At 41.2% G+C, this 24,680-nt stretch overlaps 2 protein-coding genes across 18 annotated transcripts in view; both read right to left on the bottom strand.

Moving 5' to 3' along the window:
• Nucleotides 1-2,200: 2,200 nt before the first annotated feature.
• LOC114067489 (cilia- and flagella-associated protein 298-like) lies at nt 2,201-9,382 on the bottom strand. Of its 2 annotated transcripts, XM_027902963.1 has the most exons (7): nt 9,006-9,382; nt 7,810-7,977; nt 6,608-6,675; nt 4,671-4,829; nt 4,106-4,237; nt 2,659-2,754; nt 2,201-2,583 (listed from the first exon to the last, which is right to left on the bottom strand). In XM_027902963.1, the coding sequence occupies exons 1-7, from the start codon at nt 9,142-9,144 to the stop codon at nt 2,473-2,475; spliced, it is 873 nt and encodes a 290-aa protein (XP_027758764.1). In that variant the 5' UTR covers nt 9,145-9,382; the 3' UTR covers nt 2,201-2,472. The 2 variants fall into 2 exon arrangements, with proteins under 2 accessions (XP_027758764.1, XP_027758765.1); XM_027902964.1 differs by lacking the exons at nt 4,106-4,237; nt 4,671-4,829 and having other exon boundaries at nt 2,205-2,583.
• Nucleotides 9,383-9,747: 365 nt separating this feature from the next.
• SYNJ1 (synaptojanin 1) overlaps nt 9,748-24,680 on the bottom strand; it is a 48,634-nt gene continuing 33,701 nt past the window's right edge. For 3 of the 16 annotated variants that reach the window (XM_027902994.1, XM_027902999.1, XM_027902997.1), the window contains 8 exons: nt 24,175-24,213; nt 19,526-19,573; nt 17,967-18,005; nt 17,831-17,871; nt 16,352-16,460; nt 15,189-15,400; nt 13,598-13,621; nt 11,753-11,863 (listed from right to left, as the gene is read on the bottom strand). In XM_027902994.1, coding sequence (XP_027758795.1) covers nt 13,601-13,621; nt 15,189-15,400; nt 16,352-16,460; nt 17,831-17,871; nt 17,967-18,005; nt 19,526-19,573; nt 24,175-24,213 — 509 coding nt within the window. In that variant the 3' untranslated portion in view covers nt 11,753-11,863; nt 13,598-13,600. Of the gene's footprint in view, nt 11,864-13,597; nt 13,622-15,188; nt 15,401-16,351; nt 16,461-17,830; nt 17,872-17,966; nt 18,006-19,525; nt 19,574-24,174; nt 24,214-24,680 lie in introns of all 16 variants that reach the window. The other 13 variants (XM_027902983.1, XM_027902985.1, XM_027902984.1 and 10 more) reach the window with 10 other exon arrangements.

The following is a 24,680-nucleotide window of genomic DNA, read 5'->3' as shown; positions in this document are numbered from 1 at the left end:
AACTCAGAAGATCTTATGGAAAGTTTTCTCAGCTAAAGAAGAAAACAGCACCAATTACAGCAGAGAACAGCAAAGGTGTGCAGGATAAAATGAATTTTCTTCTGTGTTAAATATTTCCTGTGTCTGCTTTGCCCTCACTTTTAGAAAGGAGATGAGAACATTATAAGCTCCATAATCAAGGGTCCTGTTCAAACATCCCTCCTCTCAGCATCCTCTGTCCAATGGTAATTTTTAAAGTCTCTTTTTTCCTGAAAGAGTAACTCTCAACAAGTCTTGGATGGATAACCAGACTTCTTGACTCCTTCCACTATTTCACTCTGCCTCCTCTGCCATGGAATACTTTCCTGGTATCAAGGACAATAAATGCAATGGCCAAAAGCCAGCAATGACATCAGTTACTTAGAGGGCTGTGGGCCCCCCAGAACAAACTCCTCAAACAATGCTACTTGAAGATGAAAGCTCTACTGGTGAGAGGGATTCAGTGGGATATTTTCAAGCATTCACTATAACTGATTCAAAACACCTGGGAAGCTCCCTGCTGAGACCACAAAGCTCAAGATAGTTATGAACAAGTAACTTTAAAAAAAGATACTTCCAAATGAGGAGTAGTAGACAAAGAAGTAATCCTGCTAAGGAATTGTTCTGGGGTGCAAAAAATTCCAATAAACAAGCACCACAGGGTAAGGTCATGTTGCAAGCCCCGGCATTGGTGCAGATCTCCACCTTGGGGAGCATGTGGGCAGTCCATCTTCTGGGAATCTCCCTCCCAGGTTGGCAGGACAAAAACCACGTCCTCAGCCAGCCCCTTAAACAGAGATGAGATTTTGGTGAGGGCAATTGTTGTCACAAGCAGAGTTGTAACTCCCTTTAACTCCCCCTCAACACAAAATGTGCCAGGCTGCCTCACAACCTGCTTTAAAAGCTCATAAAGAGCATTACATTTTTTTTCTGGCAGCCAAAAGGATGTAAATATTTTAGGAAGATGCTGGGAAAGAGAAAAACAAATGTGTAACAACCCTAAGTCATCAATCTACAAAGTCATTTGGGTTATTTTTTGAAGCACTTCTATACAGTTGTCCAAACAAGAGAATTACTCAAGGCAGAACCTGTTTTGAACAGACAGCATTGACACAAATCCCCATGGAACCACCATGGAGAGAGTTTGAATCTGTACAAGTCTTAAAAGCCACAGCAACACTTCCAGCAACCTGGGCCTCACCCTTGGCAGGACTGACCACCAGCTGGACCAGGTGATCAACAACCTTTAAAACAAATCACGAACTGTGATTTTCTGGTGATTTCCCGGAGTGTTCCCCATCCCAGTTATGGATCACGAACATCCACCGTACCACTGGGGGTTGCAATGCCAATGACATTAAGAATTAGGTGTTTCCAGATTTTCTTCACCCTTTGATGAGGACAAAGGAGCACATCAGGAAAAAAAGCTTTCAGCGATGGGAATGGTTAAAAATTCCCAGAGCTGTATAGGGCAAGTTTTGCAACTCAGAAAAAACGCACATGCAGATTTTTTTTTTGTAAAACATTGTTATTGGAAAGTTGAGGTTCAACAAAAACTACCAGACACCAAACTTTCCTAAGAGTAAAAAAAAAAAAATTTAAAAAAAAATCAGTGATTGAAGTAAACCCACCATTAATAGTTCATTATTAATTATTATGGCATTAATTATCTTTTCTGCATCCAATCTTCCAGCTGTAAGTTTAGCCAACACTTGAGAGTTTTAACTTGATCTGTGTCTCTTTGACCACAGTAATACAGAAAATGACGATTTTTTACTTTTATCTTAGACATCTTGTCATATTAAACTTGGTTTTATTTAACTAATCTACTTGCAAATGATGCTTGCTTTTGTATACAGATTTTTGTCAACCTTTATATACCAGCAATGAAAACTAAACCAAATGGATGAAAATTATGCATTCCACAAGGATTTTTGTGTTATTTGTGGTTATACAAAAATACTTCCTTTAAATAATTGTTAAGAGGTTAACTCAATTAAAAAATTATAGTTTGGAATTAGCTATGTTGAAATTTGAATGAGCACATAAAAATCATTAACTTTCCCTGCATTAGACTGGGAGAACAAATTTTTTGTAAAATAAATTACCTATTACGGGGCACACCATCTAATAGTAATGCAAGAATAAGAAGGAAGTATAAAGACCACTCCAAACAACACCAAACATTCCAGTGCATATTTACTAGATCTGTTATCTAGGAAATGGATTAACATTTCACTACTCAAATTAGAAGTTTCTAATAAAATACAAAACTTCAAGAGAATCGGTTCAATTCTTTGCAGAGACAAATGCTGCTGGAGTAATAGGGAAATGTCAACTTTTATTGAACACCCAAGGCTACAGAAGTGACAATTTCAGCTTCTGACAGAAGAACCTACCGCACACAATCCTTGCTGCAAACAACAAACAGCTTAAGAAGGGGTTTGCAGGGCTTCATCTTGGACCCCATTTGATGTCTTTTACACCATGAAATTGCCTTTTCAAAGCTTGGTTGTCTGCCCACTCAGCATTTAGAAACGAGTCGTTGTCATCCTCCTCCAGTTTCTATGAATGGAGAGGAAAGTAGTGAGGGACACAGCCCAGGCTCTGACAGCTCCGAAGCACCAAAGAGACACTCACCTTCAGCTCCTCCTGCTTTCTGTAGTAATACAGCATCATCTCTTTTTGCTCTTCATGACTAATCACAGGCTCACGCCCCGGAGCTCCTTGTCCTTTCTGGAAGAGAAACGGTAAATGTTACTGCTGGTGGCATTTGTGATACAAAGTAGAAGCTACAGAGGCAGCACAACCTTCAAAAGATGGCAAAAAGCTGCACAAAGATAGCAAAAACCTTCGTTCAGACAACAGGATTTCTCAAATTTAATAAGGTCCCTCAGGACAGAAGAACAAATGCTGCTGCATTCATAGAATCACAGAATGGTCTGGGTTGGAAGGGACCTTGAAGATCATTTAATTCCACCCCCTGCCATGGGCAGGGACACCTCTGACTAGACCAGGTTGCTCCAAGCCCCGTCCAACGTGGCCTTGGACACTTCCAGGGATGGCAGAGCCACATCTTCTCTGGGCAACCTGTGCCAGGGCCTCCCCAACCTCACAGGGAAGTGAGGGTTGTTTTTTCAAGTGATTTCAAGTGGTTAATTTTTCACCTCAGCATCTGAATCATGCTGTCAACTCTGTGGACGTCAGTGGAAGATGCAAACAGGATTGAGTCTATTTTACTTAAACTGCCACTGTAAAAAACATAATAAATCTGTTTTAAAGTCATTCTAGGTATCTCAGGATAGGCCCATCTATCTTTAGCTCCCCTGCTAATACAGACTCAGAATGGCACAATAATTAGTAAAGCAGGGAAGATGGGAGTTACAAAATACTACAAATTAAAGAAAATTTATTTTCCAGGTAACTGTCCTCTTGGAAGAATTGATGCATAGAGAAGAAAACAGCTGGTGACAGCTACTGTCAGCAACAGCAAGCAGAGCAGCTTCCATGGAGAAGGTTGATGATCTCTAGAACAGAAAGGGTCTGAGGTAGTTTAAGAAGAGAGAAACCCTTGCACTACTCTGCATCCTCTGACGAGGTCCATCAGCTAATTAAACAGGCAACTTCCCTAGGAGCCTACACTTCAGGGGCTGTTAAGCTGCCACACCATTTTTCAATCACCCTGAGAGGAAAGAGAAAGAAATTCTGGCCTTCTAAGTGACAGACACATAAATCACCTGACTTATCTCCAAGGGATGCACTGCAGACACCGGTAGGTGACAAGATTTGCTATAAAACTTTTCAATTTGTATTCCATCTATTTTTAAATACCTCTTTGTTGTGCTTCACAAAAGTGCTATGGGGCAAGTAATAACAGCAGTTACAGGATGTAACTGACAGGCAAAGGAATTATTAAAGAAAAATTCAGAATATAATGAATTCAAACCTTAAAAGAGATGTGCCATTTTAAGACACTCAAGCCCGGACTAATATAATCCATTTTAGAGACCTATGCACAATTCTCTTCCACAGAGAACAGATGGCCAAAGGTGAAGAACTTATACAGACATCTCCTAGCAATACTCACTTTTTGGATCTTGACAATGATGGTTGTTTTCTCATTTTTTCCTACATAGTCAGACAGCAACTTTGTTTCTTGCAGCTCCTTTCCTGCCCACCATAACTGTGCTTCTGATTCTTTTATAACTTCTAGTCCAGCCTGTGACATTCAAACAAGGTGAAGTGTTAGGGATGTTGTTTCTTGCTCTATTTGCTTCTTGCTTTTTTCCCCAAATCTACTTCTGCTACATCTTTCTCCTCAGGCTCATCTGTGGCATTCATTCATTCATTCATATTCCATTCAGTCTTGATCTCACGTGAACACTTTGGGCAATCAGCTCTCCACAATGGAGGTGACCAGCTATTTAAAACGAGACCCAGACTTACCTGAGTGTTGTATGCAACATTTCAAATAAGCTCCAATAATTTTATTTCTAGTTAAGCCATTTGTGTGTTTTTACATAAACTATAGACTAAAATCTTAAACAAAATCCGTCATGCAAGTGAAAACAACCTTCATTGCTAAGACAGAGAACAGCACAGCACATGTTTAGCCCAGGGACTATCCAGAATGGGAATACGTTACTGCGTACGTGAGTTCCTGACAAGTCTTCTTTATCTTCAAACTCCATCCTAATTGGATCGTGTGGAGGCAATCCCATTGGATACACAATCATCACAGCCCCTCGGAGCTGCTCCAACGCATCTTTCACCATCTCCATGTTAATACACACGTTGGCCTGAACTTGTTTCTGAAATACAGACAGGGATCATTGGCAATTTAAGCAAACCTGCAGAAGACTTTGCTTTGTAGCCAGTTCAAAGTTTCAGAGGTGGGATAATCTGAGCGGAGCTAATGGGCTGCATGAAGATACCAGAAGTGCAAATTTCCTCATTGGAATACTGACTTTGGAGCACATCACTCCCCTTCAGCCCCTCTGTTTAGCCTGCTTACGTGGGGTGGGGGAGGAAACAAAAATAGGAGATCTCCACTAAACTGTGCAGGAGGCACTTAACACCAACTGCCTGGGGGATGCAGGACTCAATCCAGGACATGTATGGCCACAGAAGTCAGACAGAGAGGCTTTGGTTTCCAAGCACTTGTGACTCATGACTGTGATTCAAACCAGCAGAATTCAAGTGAGGGATAGAGAAGGGGCCTAAGACTTGAAAGAAAAAATAGAGTACACGTGAGCAGAAGCTTAAAGTTTGGCATATTCATAGAATCAATCGTAGAATCAAACAGGTTGGAAAAGACCTCCGAGGTCATGAAGTCCAACCCTTGATCCAACACCACTGTGGTTACCAGACCATGGCACTCAGTGCCACATCCATTCTCATCTTAAAAATCTCTGGGGATGGAGAATCCACCACCTCCCTGGGCAGCCCATTCCAATGTCTGATTAATTTCTGTAAAAAATTTCTTCCTAATATCCAGCCTAAACCTCCTGTGTCACAGTTTAATATCATGCCCTCTTGTCCTATTGCATAGCTCCTGGAGAGACCTGTGTGATCAAACACTTGAGGTCCTTCCAAACCCTACCACAAGGGAAAAGGGCGATAACACATCTGGAAGAGAAGAAATAAAGCTTTTCCCTATGGATTTAACCGTTTCAGTATTTTAAATAATAAGGTACGAGAATGTTGCCTCCTTGTGGACACTCTTGATTTCGTTAACTAGCCTGTAAAACTTAAAATGCACATTTTTTTCCTTTTCATCATTATAAAGTGATGCACTTCACAAACTATTTTTAATTCATTCAACAAAGAAATTTTATAATAAATATTACTTAATTTGTATTTCAAAGTCCTACAAGTGCTGACACACAACACGGAACATCTACAGACTTGGCAAAGTGAAGGTGAATACCCGAAAGCACCATCCCACGAGGGCCTCACACTTGTCTTTGAACACACTCACTGTGACAGAGCATGAGTCCAAGTGCTTGTCAAACCAAGGCCCAATCCCTGCCCCATCCCTGGGCCAGGCTGGATGGGGCTTGGAGCAACCTGGTCTAGTGGAAAGTGTCCCTGCCCATGGCAGAGGGGTTGGAACTGCATGAGCTTTAATGTCCCTTCCAACCCAACCCATTCTGTGATAATCTAAGAGATTAGAACACATTTTTCAATTAAGTATACATAAAACACAAAAGGCTGTGTTGACTCCAGGAAGAGCACAGAACCCAGTTAATTTTTCACCAGAAAGCACGACAAGTATTCACCCAAAGAACACATCAATAGCAAATTGTTGGGTAACACTGAGTGCCATTTAATCATTCCACGTGGGTTCGGCTGCCAGCATTCACTTGGAATTTAGGATCTGATTCCTTAACCTGTTGAACCAGCTTGCCAAAAGCCACGAAGGAAATAATTAACAGAGATGTCAGTTTTTATTAGACTATTCACATCACTACACGGTATTTCTCAAGAACTGGCAGCCCTTGCACTGAAAGAGGTCTGGTTTTATTTAAGCTGCCCAACTCCAAAGCACTTATTAGGAAAGCCCCACACACCACTTGAGGAAATTTACCTTAGAGATTAATGCCTTGGCTTCCTCTATTGTCTTCTTTATAACCTGCTGCATTTTTTCATTTGGAGCTAAAAACAAGAGACACATGGTCTACACTTAATGTAAAGAAACCAAACACACAACCTGTCCAGAATCCACTGTGAGCAAATGAAACCGTGTTGAATCACAAAGCAGGAGAGACACTCCTAAACTGCAGCCTATTTACGAGTTGGATTGTTCATTACTAACTTACAAGACACAACAGTTTTTCTCATGGGACAGCCAAACTTACTTTTCCCCAAACACATGTGACTGGTAATTGCCCAATTCCCAAATGTTCCATGCCAGGTTTAGGCAGGGCTTGGAGCAACCTGGTCTAGTGGAAGGTGTCCCTGCCCACCGCAGAGGGTGAAACTGGATGAGTTTTAAGGTCCCTTCCAATCCAAACCATTCTGTGATTTCATAATTCTGTGACTTGGAACTTCACTTGGGACAAAGGAACTGAGGAGAAAGCAACAACCATAATCCCATACCCTCCACAACATAAAACAAGGCTCTTTCCCTGCTGGACTACTGGGGACTGTACTGGCAGATGTGCTTTTACAGGGGACAACAGCTCACAGTGGTCTGACTTTTCTTCTAATTAAAATCTCAATCTAACAGCAAAGGCAGTTTTGCAAATACACTGTTCATTTCACATCACATCACACTTATCTACTTGCTATAAAAACCTGTCCTCAAATACAAAAATCCAGTTAAAGCATACTCATTCCCAGTTTATTTCCCACTTAAGTGCTTGATGGCATTTGGTTTGGCCCACATATACACACGGTTCAATATTCTAACTTTTTCAACATTATAAAGCTGTTGTATCACTAACAAAGTGAGAGTTCAGTGAGTCTGAGTCCCAGCCAATGGGAAAAAAGGAAAAATATTAGAAAAACAACTTGTTGATGTACCTTGGAGTCTCTGGAGAAAACCAGTTCTCAAGTGTACATTTACAAATGGGGAGAGTAAATTACAATGGACAGTCAAACTTGACCCTGGTGATTGTTTGTGTGCTGAAGAGATGCTGCTCTTTAGGTTTTTACCCCAGGCCCTAACCCAAGACAAAACTCCTGTGTATGTAACTGATACTTTGGCTATTCAGGTCCAGAGTTAGGAGTCTGTTGTAGATGGCCTGTGTCTGCTGGGAAAGAAACAACTCTTTACATCTGACTTACCGTGCCCGTTTCTCCGTCCCAGTTCATCCTTCCTGAAGACGCTCCCACCGCTCGGGACACACTTCTCTGCCCACTCATCCTTCAACTTCAGCTCTCCAATCTGCTCATCTGTCAGTCCTTGCATGTTGTAAGGCAAGGAAATGCCATGCTCTGCCAGCTCCTCCATCTCTTTAGAGCGTTCAGAGAACAAGATTAGAAGTCTTTGTTATTAAAGACCATTTGCAAAAGCCTTTCACATGACGTGTGTGCAGGCAAACCTTAACCCTAGCCTTCAGTTCAAACAGCTAAGTCCAAGGAATAAATATTAAGGGATATAAAGACACATAGACAGATACAGATGCTGCAGTTATGTCAAAATTCATACATTTCACATACATATAAAACAATATAACAAATGCCTGTGCAGGGATTCAACCTTGATGGTGCCTGTTGGCCATAACCCTTTTCTTTTGGGCATTTCCCTAGTCAGCTTTAGCTGTTGTTTCTGGTTTTTTTTTTCAATTTCAGAGCAGACTCGGTAAGGCCTCAGACAGCCCACAAACGCAGTGGTTGGAGCACAGCAGGTGAGGGTGGGCTGCACCCCCAAGGTCAGGCTCACCTGAGGGGGAATCTCAGCTTTGGCAGCCCCATAGCAGGGCAGGAAATGTTTTTTAAAATTGCCTCAAAACTGAACCCAGCACCAATTCGGACACATCAGCCACATCAGCAGGGGATGCCTTGCACCAAGCACCTGGTAGGAAACAATCTCATTCACGTGTAAAGGGACACAAAGGAGCCCTTTCCAGTGCCAAAATGGGGACTTTGGACATGGAGTGACAGGACAAGGAGGAATAGCTTTCAATTGAAGGGGAGTAGATTTAGATATTATGAGAGATTAGGAAGAAATTTTTCCTTGTGAGAGTGGTGAGGATCTGGCACAGGTTGCCCAGAGAAGCTGTGGCTGTGCCATCCCTGGAAGTGTTCAGGCCAGGTTGGACGGGGTTTGGAGCAACCTGGTCTAGTGGGAGGTGTCCCTGTCCGTGGCAGAGGGTGGAACTGGATGTTTAAGTCCCTTCCAGGCCCTGATTTAAGCAGACATTACAGGGTGCGTTCCCAGCCCTGTGCAGTGCCCGCTCTAAAATCCCCAAGCCCGGAATTCCCACGCGGTTGCGGTGGGCGACCCCCGCCCCGCTGAGGGCGCGGCTCCCGGGCGGTACCTGAGCACAGGCGCTGCACCTTCAGCCGCCCGTTGTGGATGCGGGCGGCGAGGGGCGCCAGCTCGGCCAGGCGGGAGCTGCCCGGCGCCTCCAGCAGGAACTGGCTCTCGCCGCCGCGCTTCACGTGCAGCCGCACCATGGCCGGGCCTCAGCAACGGGGCCGCGTCCCTGGATACCGGCAAAGAGGAGCCAGCGCGGGGCGACGGCCGCGCCCAGCGCCGCGGGACGAGCCGAGGGCACGGCGGGGCCGCTCCTGGGGCCGCCCCCGCTGCCAGCGGCACCCTCGGGATCCACCGGGACCCTCGGGGTCCACCGGGACTCTCGGGATCCACCGGGAGCCTCCCGAGCTGCCTCAGCGGCGGCTCTTCCGGTTCCGCTTCCGGGAAGACACCGAGGCGCCCCTTAAAGGGCCCGCGCCCCGGCCGGGTGCTCCGGGGCCGCCCCCGGGCACGGAGAGAGAACGAGCACACCCGGAGGAGGGGCGGGAACGTCCGTGGGGAGCGGGTCACGTCACACTCCAGTCCTGTGTGTTTTCAGAGCTTCTGCTGCTGGTCATCGCTCCCATCCATTCGCACACGTCACGGCGTTACCAGAGCTTAGACACAGAAATACATATATGTGTACGTGTATGTATGTATATACACACACACACACACTGGAATTCCGAAGCATTCCCAGTGCTCCCTGCAGGCGCCGCTCCAGCCCCAGATCCCTGTGAAGTGCAGAGGTGCCTAACACCAGGTACAGTTCAGACAGTAGTTTTTAATCACTGCAGTTAGATATTCGACAACATATTTATCATCACGTGACTCCCGCTAGCAAAAAGTTTCCCCCCGAAATTTGCTTGCTAATGTAGGAATATACCAAAACACCGATCACACAGATGTTTATAGCAACAGCATAAAACAAGGGAACTCACACACCGAAGCACAAACGGTACCAACTGCTGTTCCAAATGTACAAGTTGAGGGATCTGAACAGAAAAAAAGCGCCATATAAAACTCACTATCACTGCTCTACACAGCTGCAGCTCGTGGTTAACCAGGGACTGCCCAAAGGAACAACGCGTTATTTTATAGATCGTGTTCGACAGCACTGGAGAATTTAAAAAGCACACTGCCCTGGAGTATTTTGCTACTGTAAATACAATGTTAGTGTGTTGTTTCGCTCCCTGGCTGGCAGACTGTATTGTCTGCAACTGGTAAAGACTGCTTTGTATCTCAAAACCCAAGGGGAATCTTTTCCCAGAGGTTGAGGGAAAACTTTTTCTATACGCTGTTTCTAATTTCTGGAAAAAAAATGTAGTTAAAATAGTAATGAATAAATAGGTGATATGGAACAATTATTCTGAATTAGTGCTAGTGAGTGTATGTCACAATAGGATTTAATAGCTGAAATGTACTGACACAGAAAATTAGTTGAATATATTAATATGCAAAGTTTTGTTTGTATTTTGAAAGTAAAACTACTTTCATTGTGCCTCAAATTCAAATATAAGCCTTACAAATATCCATAGCCTCTGTTATAAATTAAAACAACTTCTAAACAATACTTTTCAACATTCAAATCTCAATAAACTTTGGCAGCTCTTTGGTAAATACTTATAAATACAATTAACAAAACAGTCAAAAGGGAGGGGGGAGGCTACCAGCAGGGAGCCTCTTTTTGTGGAATTCCACAAGGGGGGCCAGAAATGAGAGAGCTCCCTAAGCAAAATCTATGTCCAGGATTGGTAGATTTTAATGAGATCAGTAGCTCATCCTTCTTCTCTTTTTCTGTCTATTCAAATACTATTACGTCAGGTTTTTAATAAATTTCAGACAATTTTTTTGTGCTCTACCATATATACACATTCAAAATTTGTACACAAGCAATAGTGGCTGTTTATGAGTAGAGTTAAGTTTCAGTGCATTTAACATTTAATTATTGCACACAGAATAATCTCAAATACCCAATTATTCTACTGGATAAATGTAGCAACAAATACAACCTGTTGTATCTTTGAACAACTATCTTTCTGTAAAATCATGAGTTGGTGACACCTGGGGTGCCGAGGAAGCGAAGGGATCTGCAGGGGACCTGTTGCTGGTTGCTCTGGATGGGATAGGGGGTGCAGGGGGTCTCCTTGCTGGCATTGTACAGAAGCAATCAGTAGAGCTTTTATTCCAGTCATCACCAAAGTTAAAGTCTGAACCAAGGAAAGTCTTTTGTTCAGTGCCCAGCAAACCTGGAGATCCAGCTGACTTCCTGGAGCCGAGTCTCTGAAAATCCAGGACACTTGTAGATGGCTTTAGCTTCAGATTGAAGTTCTCGTCCTCATCAAATGTCACCCACCCCTTGGGCTGCACGTTTTCTGCCTTGAGAGATTTACTTGGCGAGCAAAACGTGTTTTCAGCTGCATCCACAGAAAATAGAGGTTTGGCTGTGTTACAGCTGGGGCGGGGCAGGGAAGGGAAAGGACGGGAAACTGCAGGTCCTTCCCGTACCTGCGAGGTTATTCCGGACCCTTGCGTTTCCACCCTAAATGGGTTCCCAGCATTAGGAGTCCTTTCGGTGAACGGATTTGCGCAGTTCAGCCCAGTAACGAACGGATTTGGAGAGGTGCGCTTATGTTCCTGCGATGAGTGGAAGGATGGAGCAGGAGGCATTGCTGGCATGCAGTTTATAGTATTCAAATTATCGGCGTTTCTTTGTGCTGCTGAAGGCAAAGGTGTCAGCTCCTGGTTTAAGGGTGGAGCGGGTGATGTTCGGACACATGTCTGCATCTGGGACACGAGCAGCTGGAATGACAGGTCTTCAAAAGGGTCACTGCTGAGCTGGGGGTCGGGGTTGGAGCTGTAGGTCCAGTTGGGTTTCAGCTGTAATGGAAACAACGTGCTCAGTAATCCCCAGGTTACTCCTGATACCTCCCCCTTTCTCACTGTTCCAGCTGAAACTTCAACACAATTCAGCTGTAACTGGAATGGAAACAACCACCCTGAACCCCTTCTCTGTTGAACACCATGTTACCCCCTTGGTGGTCAACACAACTGGAATCTACTTCCTACAGATCAGAATCCCAGCGAAAGGCACCAAGTCCAGGTGAACCTTGGATGAGAAAACCTTTGGGAAATGCTACTGTATTCTAAACAAGTGACAACCCAGCACAGCTACAGAATACGGAGCTCTAGGTTACGTTGTTTGTCACACTGATGTTACAAGCAGTATTTAAGCATCACGATGGAAGGAATCATTAGTGTCATTAGTATGTGCATGTCAGACATTTCCATGCAGACACAGGCACCCGTAGGCATTCCAGTGCTTCCTGGCATGGGAAGGGACATATTTTAAAATGGCAAGTTATCCTTGAATGGAGAAGACGGAGTTTTCTCCACAGAACTTCTCAGCTTTTAAAAACAAACATATTCCTGTTTTTATACATTTCTTCAAACAACAGTGCAACTTTTTTACCTTGTAAGAACTGTCCCAAAAGGTGGAGTATCTACTTTTTCAGTCAGCATACTGACAGAACAGGGTTTAGAGCTTCCCCTTTTTAAATGAATTAAGTTAAAACAGCTCCTGAGAATTAAAATTTCACAAAAAAGTTTGTCATTTTAACACATCACCTTAATACACCCAAAGAGTTTGGGTATTTAGCTTGAAAATTCTGTTAACTAAGGTTGTGTTGAACTAGGGTGTGAGCTAAAACACAGTATTTACTACAGCCTAACCTCCATCTTTATCCATCTTGGGTTCACTGCATTTATTGTGCATAGTTTGAAGTGTGTCTCCACACATCCACTACCTAAACAGCTCCACAAAATTAGTCTACAGGCTTCAGAGACACTAGGGAATAATAATAATAATAATAATATTGCAAATTTTCCCCAGTGTATGCAGCATAACAATTTATTTTTTAAAATTTCAGTTGTAGCTTGAATGGGGTGTATACACAGTCAGTGTTCTGCAGAATAATATTAAACCAAAAGCACTGAGTAACTGAGGGGAAAATGTGAAAAACTGAACTGCAGAAAGAATAGAAATCAAATGCAAATTGGTACCAGCTGCTTAAGTCCTCTAGTCATTAGAAGCATAAGACCCCAAGGAAACTAGGAATCCCAATTGCTCTTTATTGTAAGTAAAATTTTGCTCTGAACAATTCTGGATCAAAATGCTATTAAAATTGTAACAAACCATTTATTTTACTTTGGGTAGTAGTAAGTCCTCTGTTCTTTGAAAAATGTGAAATATGGGGGTTATTTTGGAAAAAAATTTGCACTTAAGAGGACATTTCATGCCAACACTGATCTTTTCTCCCCCCAAACAGACTGAAACCAGGAGATTCAGCAGTGATTAAGCAACATAGGTGAAGGTCTAAATGTTTCATAAAAGATGAGGAAGCAAAATATCTGCTCTGGCACTAATAAATGCAGTCTCACTTTTAAATGCATTATGAAAGGGAAAAGCAAACTATGGTATGACAGTCAATCCATGAATGTGGACAGGTGGTTTTTAACATGGATGGGACTCCAGATGTATGAAAACAAGATTCATACATCTTTTCTGCTTGAGTAGATGGAGACCACGTACAAGATTGGTAAATAGTCAGATACCTGTTACCCTGATGGTTGCTCCTGCTTGTGAAAGAGAAACAGACATCAAAGGAAAGAAAGTTAGGAAGAAAATCCAAGTAACAAAGCAACCTCATGTTAAAAATACTTTCAAAGATTTTCACAAAGCCATTTTTTGAGCTATAAATACGAACAAGTATTTCTTATACAGTAGACTAAATTCTGAATTTCTGTTGTATTCTACTGTAAGCTTGACCATTAAGAAACAAAAGACTAACTCAATCCCATTCTAAGTTATTTCCACACAAACACTCACTTTGCAGTTGACTGAGCTACTTTTTGGGGACGGATTATAAGAATCTGAGCATTGATGGTCTAATTCTAACCATCCATTAACATGAAAAGCCCCATAACTCTCATTCTGGGAACTCTGTTGGTACAACCACTCACCTATAGTAACAGTTTTTCAAGCTGAAAAACCATAAGGCTTCTCATTCTATTGAAAACTAAAATCTTACTTTACAATAAATAATATCTATTTAAAATAACTAACTCTCCCTTTTAATATACTGCTTGGTAATCTATAGAATCCTGAATATTCACACTGTATACAAGCAATTATTTTTATAAGGAGAGATTTAGGTTCTTCAACAGCACAATCAAGATTTGCACAGAAGGATGGGCTTGGAATCCACTACCTCTCAAAAGACTTCGTATTTTGTTAAAAAAACTTTCCTCAGAAAATTCTGTATTTTTTTTGCCTAAGGTTCCAAAATGAAAACCAGTTAACAGGCAGAGAGAGAGGTTCAGCAGAAAGAAAGGAAAAACATTTAAATATTTTTAATTTGAATGCAAAATAAACTCACCGAGGACTGAATTTAGCTGCTTCGCTATGGTACAAAATAGGCATTACTAACCCACGTAGCAAAAGAGGTCTTCAGGTGTGGGCCTAAGCAAAAATCTGAGCAGCACTGAAAACCTGATTCTGCATTTTTAAGCAGTAGGAAGAAACTACAGCTTTCCCTAGAAAAGGTTGGTGGTTTTTTTTGTAATAACATTCTAAATGGTCCCACAGAGCAGAATGTTAATGTCACTGGATGAAATTTTCACATTACTTTGATACGTTTCTATATTTTAACTGACACTGGGGAATGGGGAAGAATCTGTTTCTGTTAAGTATTAATCAGTATTGTCTTTCTCCAGTGAATTATCATCAACATAAAGCACCTCATCATGCAATGACTTTATTCAAAACCTGTTAGCTACTTACTAATCTTACTTGCTAGTTACGTGTCATGCAAGTGCCATTATAAAATTACATTTCTTAGATTGTTTTTCCACATAAACGTGCAAAATGACAACATAATTTTAAGAATGAGCTCTCCTTAAGTTGTCAGACTGTCATAAGAAATCCCAAGTTGAAAGTTTAGTATTTAAGATGTTATTCACGGACAATACATAAGCATTTATTACCCTACTAGAACCTGACGACCTCCGAATCCACTCTTTTGAACTTTATTTTGGTTTGTGTGCTTGCTTTAGGAGTTCCTCACAAGTCTGCAGCATTCATAACAAGACCGTGTTAATTTACACAACGAAAAAAACCCTGCATTTCCAAAGTGTTTTTACTTACTTGCTGCTGGGATGGAGCAGGTTCAGAAGGCAAACTGTGAGAGGATCGGCTACGAGGAGGTGGCTGTGGGGGTTCCAGGCTTTGTGGGGCACTTGCCTGAGATGGATGTGATGCCACAGGAATCAGGGGCTCCTGCATCCTTAGCACGGGGGTGCTGGGCTGAGCAGGGCCAGCAGCCTGAGGCTTCAATGGTTCAGGAAGCAACGGTGAGCCTAAAAGTACATTTGGAGTGATTTTCATCATAAAGATTTGTAACAGAAGTCCTAAGGATGGCATGATGAGGACACATGGCTGTGGAAGCAACAGAGAGAACTGCAGAGGAAGGGGCTCTAAGAAGAGCAGGTGTTCAGGGCAACAAGATTGGAAATCAGCCAAAGCTCAGCAGATCTCCATTACCAATTATTATTATAGTTTAAACTGGAAGAACAAGTTTAGATTGGATATCGAGAGGAAATTCTTCCCTGTGAGGGTGGTGAGGCCCTGGCACAGGTTGTCCAGAGAAGCTGTGGCTACCCCATCACTGGAAGTGTCCAAGGCCAGGCTGGATAGGGCTCGGAGGAACCTGTTCTAATGGAAGGTGTCCCTGCCCATGGCAAGGGGGTGGAATTGGATCTTAAAGGTTCCTTCCCATCTCAACCATTCTGTGATTATACACAAAACAGAGAACCAGAAACCACGTCATTCCTAAATGTACTTCAGCAGTATTGAAAAAGTATTTTGGAAGTCATTGTTATAAAACGTGTATTTTAATATTAATAAAGGGGTTTTGTAAACTGTGAATTTAGGAAGCGGTTTTAAGAGTCAAACATAAATTCTATTCCAGATCTTACAATTACAGAACTACCAGTGCAGAGAATGTCCAGTGATCAACATGGAGGGACACATCAGCGTGCTCAGACCAAAACGCTGCAATCTGATCATAGCTTCTCCTGATACCAGGAAATCTGTGGGTCAAGATCTCAGGTGATCTTGAGATTATTATCTGGTGAGGGTTTACAGTACTTGTGGAAGATAAACAGAAACTGCTACGTGTTACTACATTCAAAAATCTTAATTTCTAGTGACAAGTGGAGACATCTACTGGAAAACAAAGCATTCAAACCAGAGACTGTATCTCTGGACTGAATTGTGACACTTATATTTCACTTATAAAGGCAACTCACCCCGTGGTGGTTCAGCTGGTTTGGTCTGAGTTTCGGGTACTGGTCTTGCCCCCGAGGAACGGACATGGCTTTGTGGGGCACTGATAACTCCAGCTCGAGGAGGAACAGTCTGACATGATGAGGGGGTAAAAAGAAAGTATTTTAGCTCTACTTTGGATCTGTAGTCATGTACTGTTAAATGATTTGGGATAATCAGGGCTTTGTGAAAAATAAATGATTTGATAACAGCTGCTGAACTCATGTTTTATATTCAATGTTATATATTCAAAACATGATGAGGGTTCAATTCAAAGCAAAGAATTTTTACAACCGTTTTCAGTGTTATATAAATACTTACCTGTGCATCAATACTAGAAGCAGTTATTATTTTGCTAGTACCAATAAGATAATTTACATAAGTCTGAGAATTGTTGTAAGCAACACAACCAACAACAGCAGCTACTTTGTTCCTCAACAAACAGTATAGATAAAATACACAATATGCCTCATCTGATGGTTGGAGAGAAATAGGAACTTATTCCAGATTACAGCTGAAATGAGTGAATGACAAACACCACATTGAAAGCTGGATACAAGGCACTGGAATAAGAGGTAAGCATCATGTTTTTTTCAGATCTTCTATTACATTTATTTGTTTTGTTGGGGTTTAGGGGTTTTGTTTGTTTGTTTGGGGATTTTTTTTCTCTCTGGATAATATGAACAAAAATTCTTGCACTTATGTCAGTTCCAAGACACTGGTGAAGTCTCTTTTGTACACCAGATTTTCTTATTTTCTGTGTATTTTTCTTTATCCAAATTTTAGAAGAATCTGTTTTACATTTCTGGGAAAACAACAAAAAAGAGCCAAGATCATGAATCAATGTCTTTGAGAAAAATGAATCAACAAAATATTACTTCAGTGAAGAGTTTCAACAGTAGTTTGCAGTAGCTGCAATACTGGAATATGCTGCAAAGTTTACAGAATTATCAGCAAACAATCCCATTTCTTATAATTCCTTAATGATAAACCAAACACAAAGGCTCCTATATGCTGCTGTTAATAAAAATAAGGTACATGTTTTCCATCTCTTGAGTTCTGGCTAGAGGTGAAGCATTTGAGCACCCACAAATCCTTATTTCCCTTCCTTCAGTTCAGTTCCATAAATAAAGGAGTGAAACACAGAACTAATATTGGTTGTACTAGTTGAATATTTCCTTTCTACATGAAGACTTTTATCAAAATTGATTTTTAAAACAAGGTAAAAAATTTCATAACACATCAAATAATCATGATATACCAACTGCCTGGATAATTCATTAATGCCTGCAAGGAATTAACTGCTGTCAGGATTTACATTTCAGCATAGAAGATAATACATTTTATCATATCAAATCAGCAAGCACATATAACACAAAGAGTAACTCTGAAGTTATTTGAAATGTTGACCTAACAAATAGCATAAACTTAGAAGGAGAATTATTGTAAGACAGAACACCTACCGGTCTGGTCATGCCCGCTGAAGGTGGAGGGTGACTACGAACTGCAACAGATATTAAGAGATTGCTGACTTAGAACATATTTCAAAATCAACTTCTCTCTGTATTATAATTAGTACAAAGCATGTAAATGTATTACCTAAATTATCTTTTCTTTGTGTTCCAGGACTTTTTTGTGCTTTGAAGCATGGAAAAAAAAATTAGATTATCTGTGTTAGATAAACCACAAATGGGTATTAGATGGCAATGTTACATTACCACTAATGAGAATGGGAGCAAAGACACACCAGTGATTTTTAAAAAGTTGTTACATAACACTGTCTATCCATCAGCTGTCACTACAACACACTCCTGTCCCATGGCACACGTGGAATAATTTGACCCTTGTAATTACACATTAAGTCAAATCACCTCCTGTTCGTTGCAAGCTAAAGATGCCCACTGGTACAGGTGCCCCATTTTCTCAATCACGCTAGAAGCTGTTTTGTTTTGTGGTATATTCTGCAGATGTTCTAACAGCAGTCTTTAAAACAAAAAGAGATGATATAACACAGTTCCTGGCCCTACTCTCTGTGTTTATGGGATAAATCTCTTAGACCACCAGCCTCGCTGTGGTGATGCTGATGACAACCTTGTCAGCATAATGCAACATCCAAGTTGGGAAGTGCAAGCTTAGGCAAGTGCACAATTTTTAACAGGCCAAGAGGTTTGGGATTCTGGCTTTTGTTTCCATGGCTTATTTCCCACGAAGGCAAAACCACCGTGTCAGTGGAAGGAACACTCTGGTGCACAAGACAATTTGTCAAATCAGCCTCTGGTTGTCAGATAACCTCAGAACCACTGGAATGGTTTTCCAGGCACAGCTCTCAGTGATACAACTCTCACCCTGAGCAACCTGGTGCCAGTTTACCCTCCTTGGGGCAGGAGGATGGAGTGGACAGTCACCAAAAGGTCCCTTCCAACCTTGACTATTCTATGCAAAGAGTGATTTTGCCAATTTATAAAAATAAACCAGCAATATGGCCAAAGTTAATTGTAGAATACAGGAGGACATCCTGACTGAGACTCTATTAGGACTGGTATTGCCATACCTATATTTGTTGCAAAGGACACATTCCTGTGGGGACAGGAAGAAACCCAACCCCCTGACTGTGCTGGCATGGCTACAGGACCCATCCAGCACTATTCATACACACTCCCAATTACAATGTGAAAGAGAAATGCTTCTCCTAACTGTATGTCACACACAGCCATCACTGTGTTCTTTAGAAGGAGACAAAATGTTAAATTACAGACTAAATTGTTTAAATGGAAGTTTCTCTCCCCAAAATGTATGAACATGCTTAGTTCTTTATGAAAAGTCAGGCTCCCAAAAGTTCCAGATTTAGTTTCAGGTATAGCAGTCACTCTAGTGACCAGTCAGCATCAGCCTCCCCTGAGAGTCAGCCTGGAAAGCATTCTTGATTAGGACACTCAAAGTTTTCACTTCCTTTTTCATAAATGCCTTCTATAACAACTCCCACCATCACTGAAAACTAGGAAGCAACGTGGCTGTCTGAAAACTATGTTAAATAAAAGAAGAAAGATTCCATGTGATAAATACGTTCATGAAACTAGCTTTACTATCACAAGGGCAATAGAATTACTCAGGTACTAAACAAGAATTCTGTTTCTAGAATACAAAAATTGTTATGTTACCTTCTACTTCTCTCCTAGCTACCCCAGGACTGGGAGGAGCTCCAAGACCTTTTCAGAGAAAGAAGAGAAGCTGTACATTGCATAAGAAAAGCAGCAGATTGAAAAAGCAAAACCAGAAAGAACACAGCCACGAGAGAGCTGCACACAATTTAACACTGGCCTAAGCTGGATTACAGTCACTTGTAGGAGATAACTGTTTGTAGCAGCATGGGGAACCAGACTGGTGTGAATTATAATTCAACAAGTATGCTCATGTTTAGTAACATCCATTGTTTTAATTCTATATTACAGCTGGAAGAGAATTTCACTGCTTCAAAATATTCACTCTCCACAAGTTTTTGTATCTTCAGTATGATCTCACATGTCGGTGTTGACCCTCTCCTAAAACAGAGCATGTGCCTGCACTCAAACACTGGGGAGTAAACAGGTACAAACACACTCTGCAACATTAAGGCTGCTCCCTGTCATTTAAAATACTAAGTATTCTGTTTCTGTCACACTCCATCTGAGCGAGCAACTGGATGGAAGAAATGTTTCCTACTTTGTATAATGTGTCCTACAGAACTGTATCATTATCTCCAAGCAGTGCTGGGTAGGGGGGAGAGCTGTATCACCTGGTGCTACAGTTCAGAGTGAGAGAAAGCAGGATTTCAATCATGCATAACCATGCTGAGCTGTTTTATTTCTGCAACGTGATCAAGCATATACAGAGTCCCTAAAATTGTATGGCATGGAGACAGTATGCAAGGAGAAATCCTGAAGGAAAGAGTAACTGCTATCTGGCAACTCTGGAGTGGCTCAAGTCCAGAGGAAGGAAAGGAGCCAGTGCTCAGGAAGCCTACCTGAAAACCAAATTCTGCCTTAGTGCTGACACAGCCTCCTGCTTTCTCATCATGTGCCAATGTGTGGGATCTGCTCAGAGCTCTCTGTGATCTGTGAATTCTATCAGATATGGGTGGAGGTGTCACTCCGAGTGGGCAGAGTGAAGGCTGCAGTTGAGGCTGGAATGTGATTGTCTCCAGAGATGTCAGATTTATGGTTTGGCTGAACATCTGGTTCAAAGACATGACATCCCAGCATATGTTATCTGTTGTGGGTGAGCTCCAGGCTCTGCCAATTGCCATTAGATTTCCACCCAAAATTTCCTGACCACGAACTTCTCTGTGAGAGAAGCAGCAGTGAAGGGGCAGGGGGGGGAAACTGCCCAAGAACATCCCACTGCTTGCAGGTCGTAGTTCTGCCCTTTTCCCACACAGCCCAGAGAAACCCCTGGGGAGAAGAGAAAGTGGGAAGGACAATGGGAAAGCCCCCTTGCCACTGGAGGAATATCAAGGTAGATGGAGAAGAGCCCAGCAGAGCACAGGACACTCCTCTGAACCCTTGGCAGTCAGAGAGACATAAAGCTGAATGTTCATCTCAGATGGCCACGGACACAAGGCAACCTCTCTCTTCAAGAGCAGGGAACGAGTTTGTTCATTCCACAGATCTCCTGCACTTTCCCTTCCCACAGCTCAGCTCACGCTTTGAATAGGCATTTTCAGCATGGTTTTGTTAAGCATGTCTTGGTTTATGCAGGATGATGACTAAAGCCAGTGCACCATACAGAGGAAGGTTGCTGGGCACCAGGATTTTAGAAGGTTTCTTAAATTTAAAAATATTCAATACATGGAAGTGAAAGGGCATAAAGGGCAAATACCTGAAATTTCACTTACTAATAATACTCTTTAACAGTGATAAAGCAAAATAATGGAGTTGGGATCAAAACAGGCAGTACAGGAATATTTTCATCTTATGCACTGTGAAAAATGTGCATCTGAACCTGAAACACATTTGTGGGTCTCATTTTAAACTGATTGTTGTCTGTCTGGAGCTTGAAATCTCTACTGCAGTTTGACATAGGACTTTGCAAGAAAAGATATCACACAGTTGTTTTAAATAGTATTTTAAGGAAAGGGGTTGGATTTACACAGACACAGCCTGTAACTTATGCCCTGACATCCTTCAGACAAACACTGCATTTTTTTGCAAAGACGACATTTAATGGAAAATAATGTAACCCTGACTTCTCATAAAGTAAAACGTGCATATATATATGTGTTTATACATACATATGAAATCCAGGCCCCTTGCCTGCATTTGGACAGTGCATTTACTGTTGTAGCATTAAGGCTTCTTGTTTTCTCCATCACTCAACATTCCTTCTTCAGCAAGAAGAAAGGTGCTTTCCCCATCTTTAAATAAAAAAAGCTTTTTCAAACTGACTGCCATCTCCTGATGCACCCCAACAACCTGGAACTCTGCTCTGCAAAACGAACCCCAAAGCTACAGGTGAAAAATAAAGATGTGGAATGGTTCTTGCAGGGCTAAGTTTAGTGAGGGACTATAAATAGCAGAGTAAACCAATCAGTACTTGCTGCTTGAGTGCAAGTGTTTTCACAGCCCAACACGCATTTCTTTTAATGCCAACTGTATTACTGTATTCTCTAGGGTAATTTTACTTATTTGGAGGATAATCACAGTGAAAATGTTATGCACTTTACCCAAATTATTGCATTTACTGAAAATACTGTGTACTCTCTTAATCTTAAGCCCATTTTAACAGTTTAAACCAATGATAACTGCAACAATCACGAAAAATCTGACTGGTACTATTAAAGAAAAAAAAAAACAACCACAAATGTTATTTTTTAACTTCAACTGACAATTAGCAGCCTTTATAATTTTTAATGCTCTGTAAGAATTTAATCTGTAACGTATTAAAAAAGTCTTGGGTAAAGAGTGTGACATTTTAATTTTTAACTATGAACAACTAAGAGCTTACAGTTCAGTGACAATTTTTTGTATTACCATATGAAAAGTCTGCCCTTTGTTAAGCCTTGCAATGAGTGCAGAGCCTCATTTCCTTAAATGTCAAATATGACCAAATTCTAAAACATTTTGATGTCCAAATCCTCCTCTCATCTTCAAAGCACACTGAGCTATTAGAAAAAATGTTGTGGGCATTGAAGGGAGTGAAGCACTTGGCAAAAAAAGGTCAAAACACAAAGTGAGGAGGGGAGTAACACTTAAAATGCACAACATACTAATAATCAGTGTCCCTTTGCATGTGCCACAGAAGTCTATAACCAATGTTTTATCCACTTATATTTATTTTTACAGGGTTTTAGGAGCCTTTCTTCTATGGAAGAGAAATAGGTGCCCTTTCCCCAAGTGGAGTAACCCACTAGGACACTTATTCTGGTTCTAGCCCTGTGCTAAGCTCAGGTACCTTTGAAAAGCAGAGTATTATGCCTTGCACATGTACACCATGAGTGGAAAATGAAGAGGATAGAAAAGGTGAAAAACTTTCAGTCAGAATAATATGTGAAAAACAAACATACTACAATCTCAAATGACTGCATAAAAAGCAAGTTTTATGCAAGTTACAACTCTTTATGGAAAGCTATGTTGGGAAAGAGGATAAAAAAAGAAGATTAGTCTTGGCACAATTGAGACAAACCAGGCAAACAGGATTGTGTCAGTGCACATAAAGCTGTACAGGACTGAAGTACAATGAATTACATCTCACCTATGTTCAGTGTGATGTATAAACTATTTCCTAAAACTTCTGCATTTTAACTCATTTGAAATATCATACCTTTGGCATTAAAGCCTACTCCCCTCCATAGTATTTAAGAGCCACATACATTTTTGCCTGACATCAGAGTAAGTTGGTTGATATTTATAGACTATGTAAACCAGTTTATTTATTTTCTGAGATTGCTCAAAACTTTTGAATAATTTTCTCAAAAAAACGTCTTTCCTACCAACTGAGTGGTATTTCAGAGAAATATTTTGGAGCCATGAGCAATTTTCCCCCTATCCCACGTACTGATGAGCTGATGTAAGTCCAAGCAGGACAGCTCAACTTGTGACAAGGAATTGGGGGGGAACTATGTCAGGATTTTGTTATTTTGTAAAGACCTGCAGCTCTCCTTCAAAGTCACAAGATAAACTCCTTTCCTAAGTTTGTGTTTCTGAAGTACACACTAACTGCAGGAACTATGGAGGACATTTCATGTCTCTAAGGAAGGGCTTAGGAACACATTCCAGATTTGGGGCAGAAAGTAAACTATCCATGTATCAGTGTTCAGCATGGAGATGAATATGGCTCCAAGATTTGGAGCTCTCTGTTAATTGGGGAAACTCAACTAGACCAGCAGTGGCTTCAATTTGAACAAATTAATTAATGGATAATTACTGCAAGTAGCTACAATCACAAGCCATTTAACAATGCTCCTTGACATAGCCTGTGAGGAAGAAAGCTCTCCTTTCTTCAACTACGGACAAGTTCCAGCTTCCACAGAAAGGTTAGCTGGGTTTATTCTGACCAGGGCCAAGTAATAAACACCTGGGACAGCTTTAATCTCTGACTATAAGGTATCAGCTTCTGGACAAATATTATTTCACTAAAAAGTCCAATGTAATTCAGAGAGGGGGACAAACCCTGAGACAGAAATTAGACTGACATTCCAGAGTTATTCATGTCTATGACATTGGGAATGACCCACTTTTATACCTTTGGAAATCATCACGTTAAGTATTGTCACAACAGATCACCACAGCAGTTTTGCTACGCAGTCATATTGGAAAACAATTAAAATCATTACCTCCAAATTCTTTTCTAGCAGGTGCAGGACTCCTACCGCCTGACAGTATTTTAGAAATGAATGCAGCAATAATGAAAAATATCAGTACAGTAGGAGGGAAGAGAAAGAATGAGAAAGTTAAAAATTACAAGGGTCAGCTGTTATGAACTATGTTGCCCATATGCTTCTGAACATCCAGTTTCTTGTAGTGCTCAATTGTTCACCTTTTCAGATGATCCAAATGAAGTCTACGTTAAAAACATGGACATGATAAAATGCGTACATACAGATGCCAAAATTAAAGAAATATAAACCAATGAATGCATAAGATTATTTATATTTTATTTTAAAAATGAAGATGCTATAAAAAATGAAAATATTGACCGAACATTGCTGTAGGAAGCCCACATTTTTAAAACTGTGAAAGTAAGTTTATAAAAAACTTAATTCACTAATAATATTTAAATGGTATTGAAGAACGCTGTCATTTCCCATGCTGTCACTGCTATTAAATGTACCAACTAAAC

The sequence above is a fragment of the Empidonax traillii genome, unplaced genomic scaffold (assembly GCF_003031625.1).
Source record: "Empidonax traillii isolate 1590-97213 ecotype Southwest subspecies unplaced genomic scaffold, ASM303162v1 scaffold924:size238212, whole genome shotgun sequence".
Classification (NCBI taxonomy): Eukaryota; Metazoa; Chordata; class Aves; order Passeriformes; family Tyrannidae; genus Empidonax; species Empidonax traillii.
The sequence above is the reverse complement of the archived record's forward strand: the minus strand, read 5'-3'. Positions and strand labels throughout refer to the sequence as shown.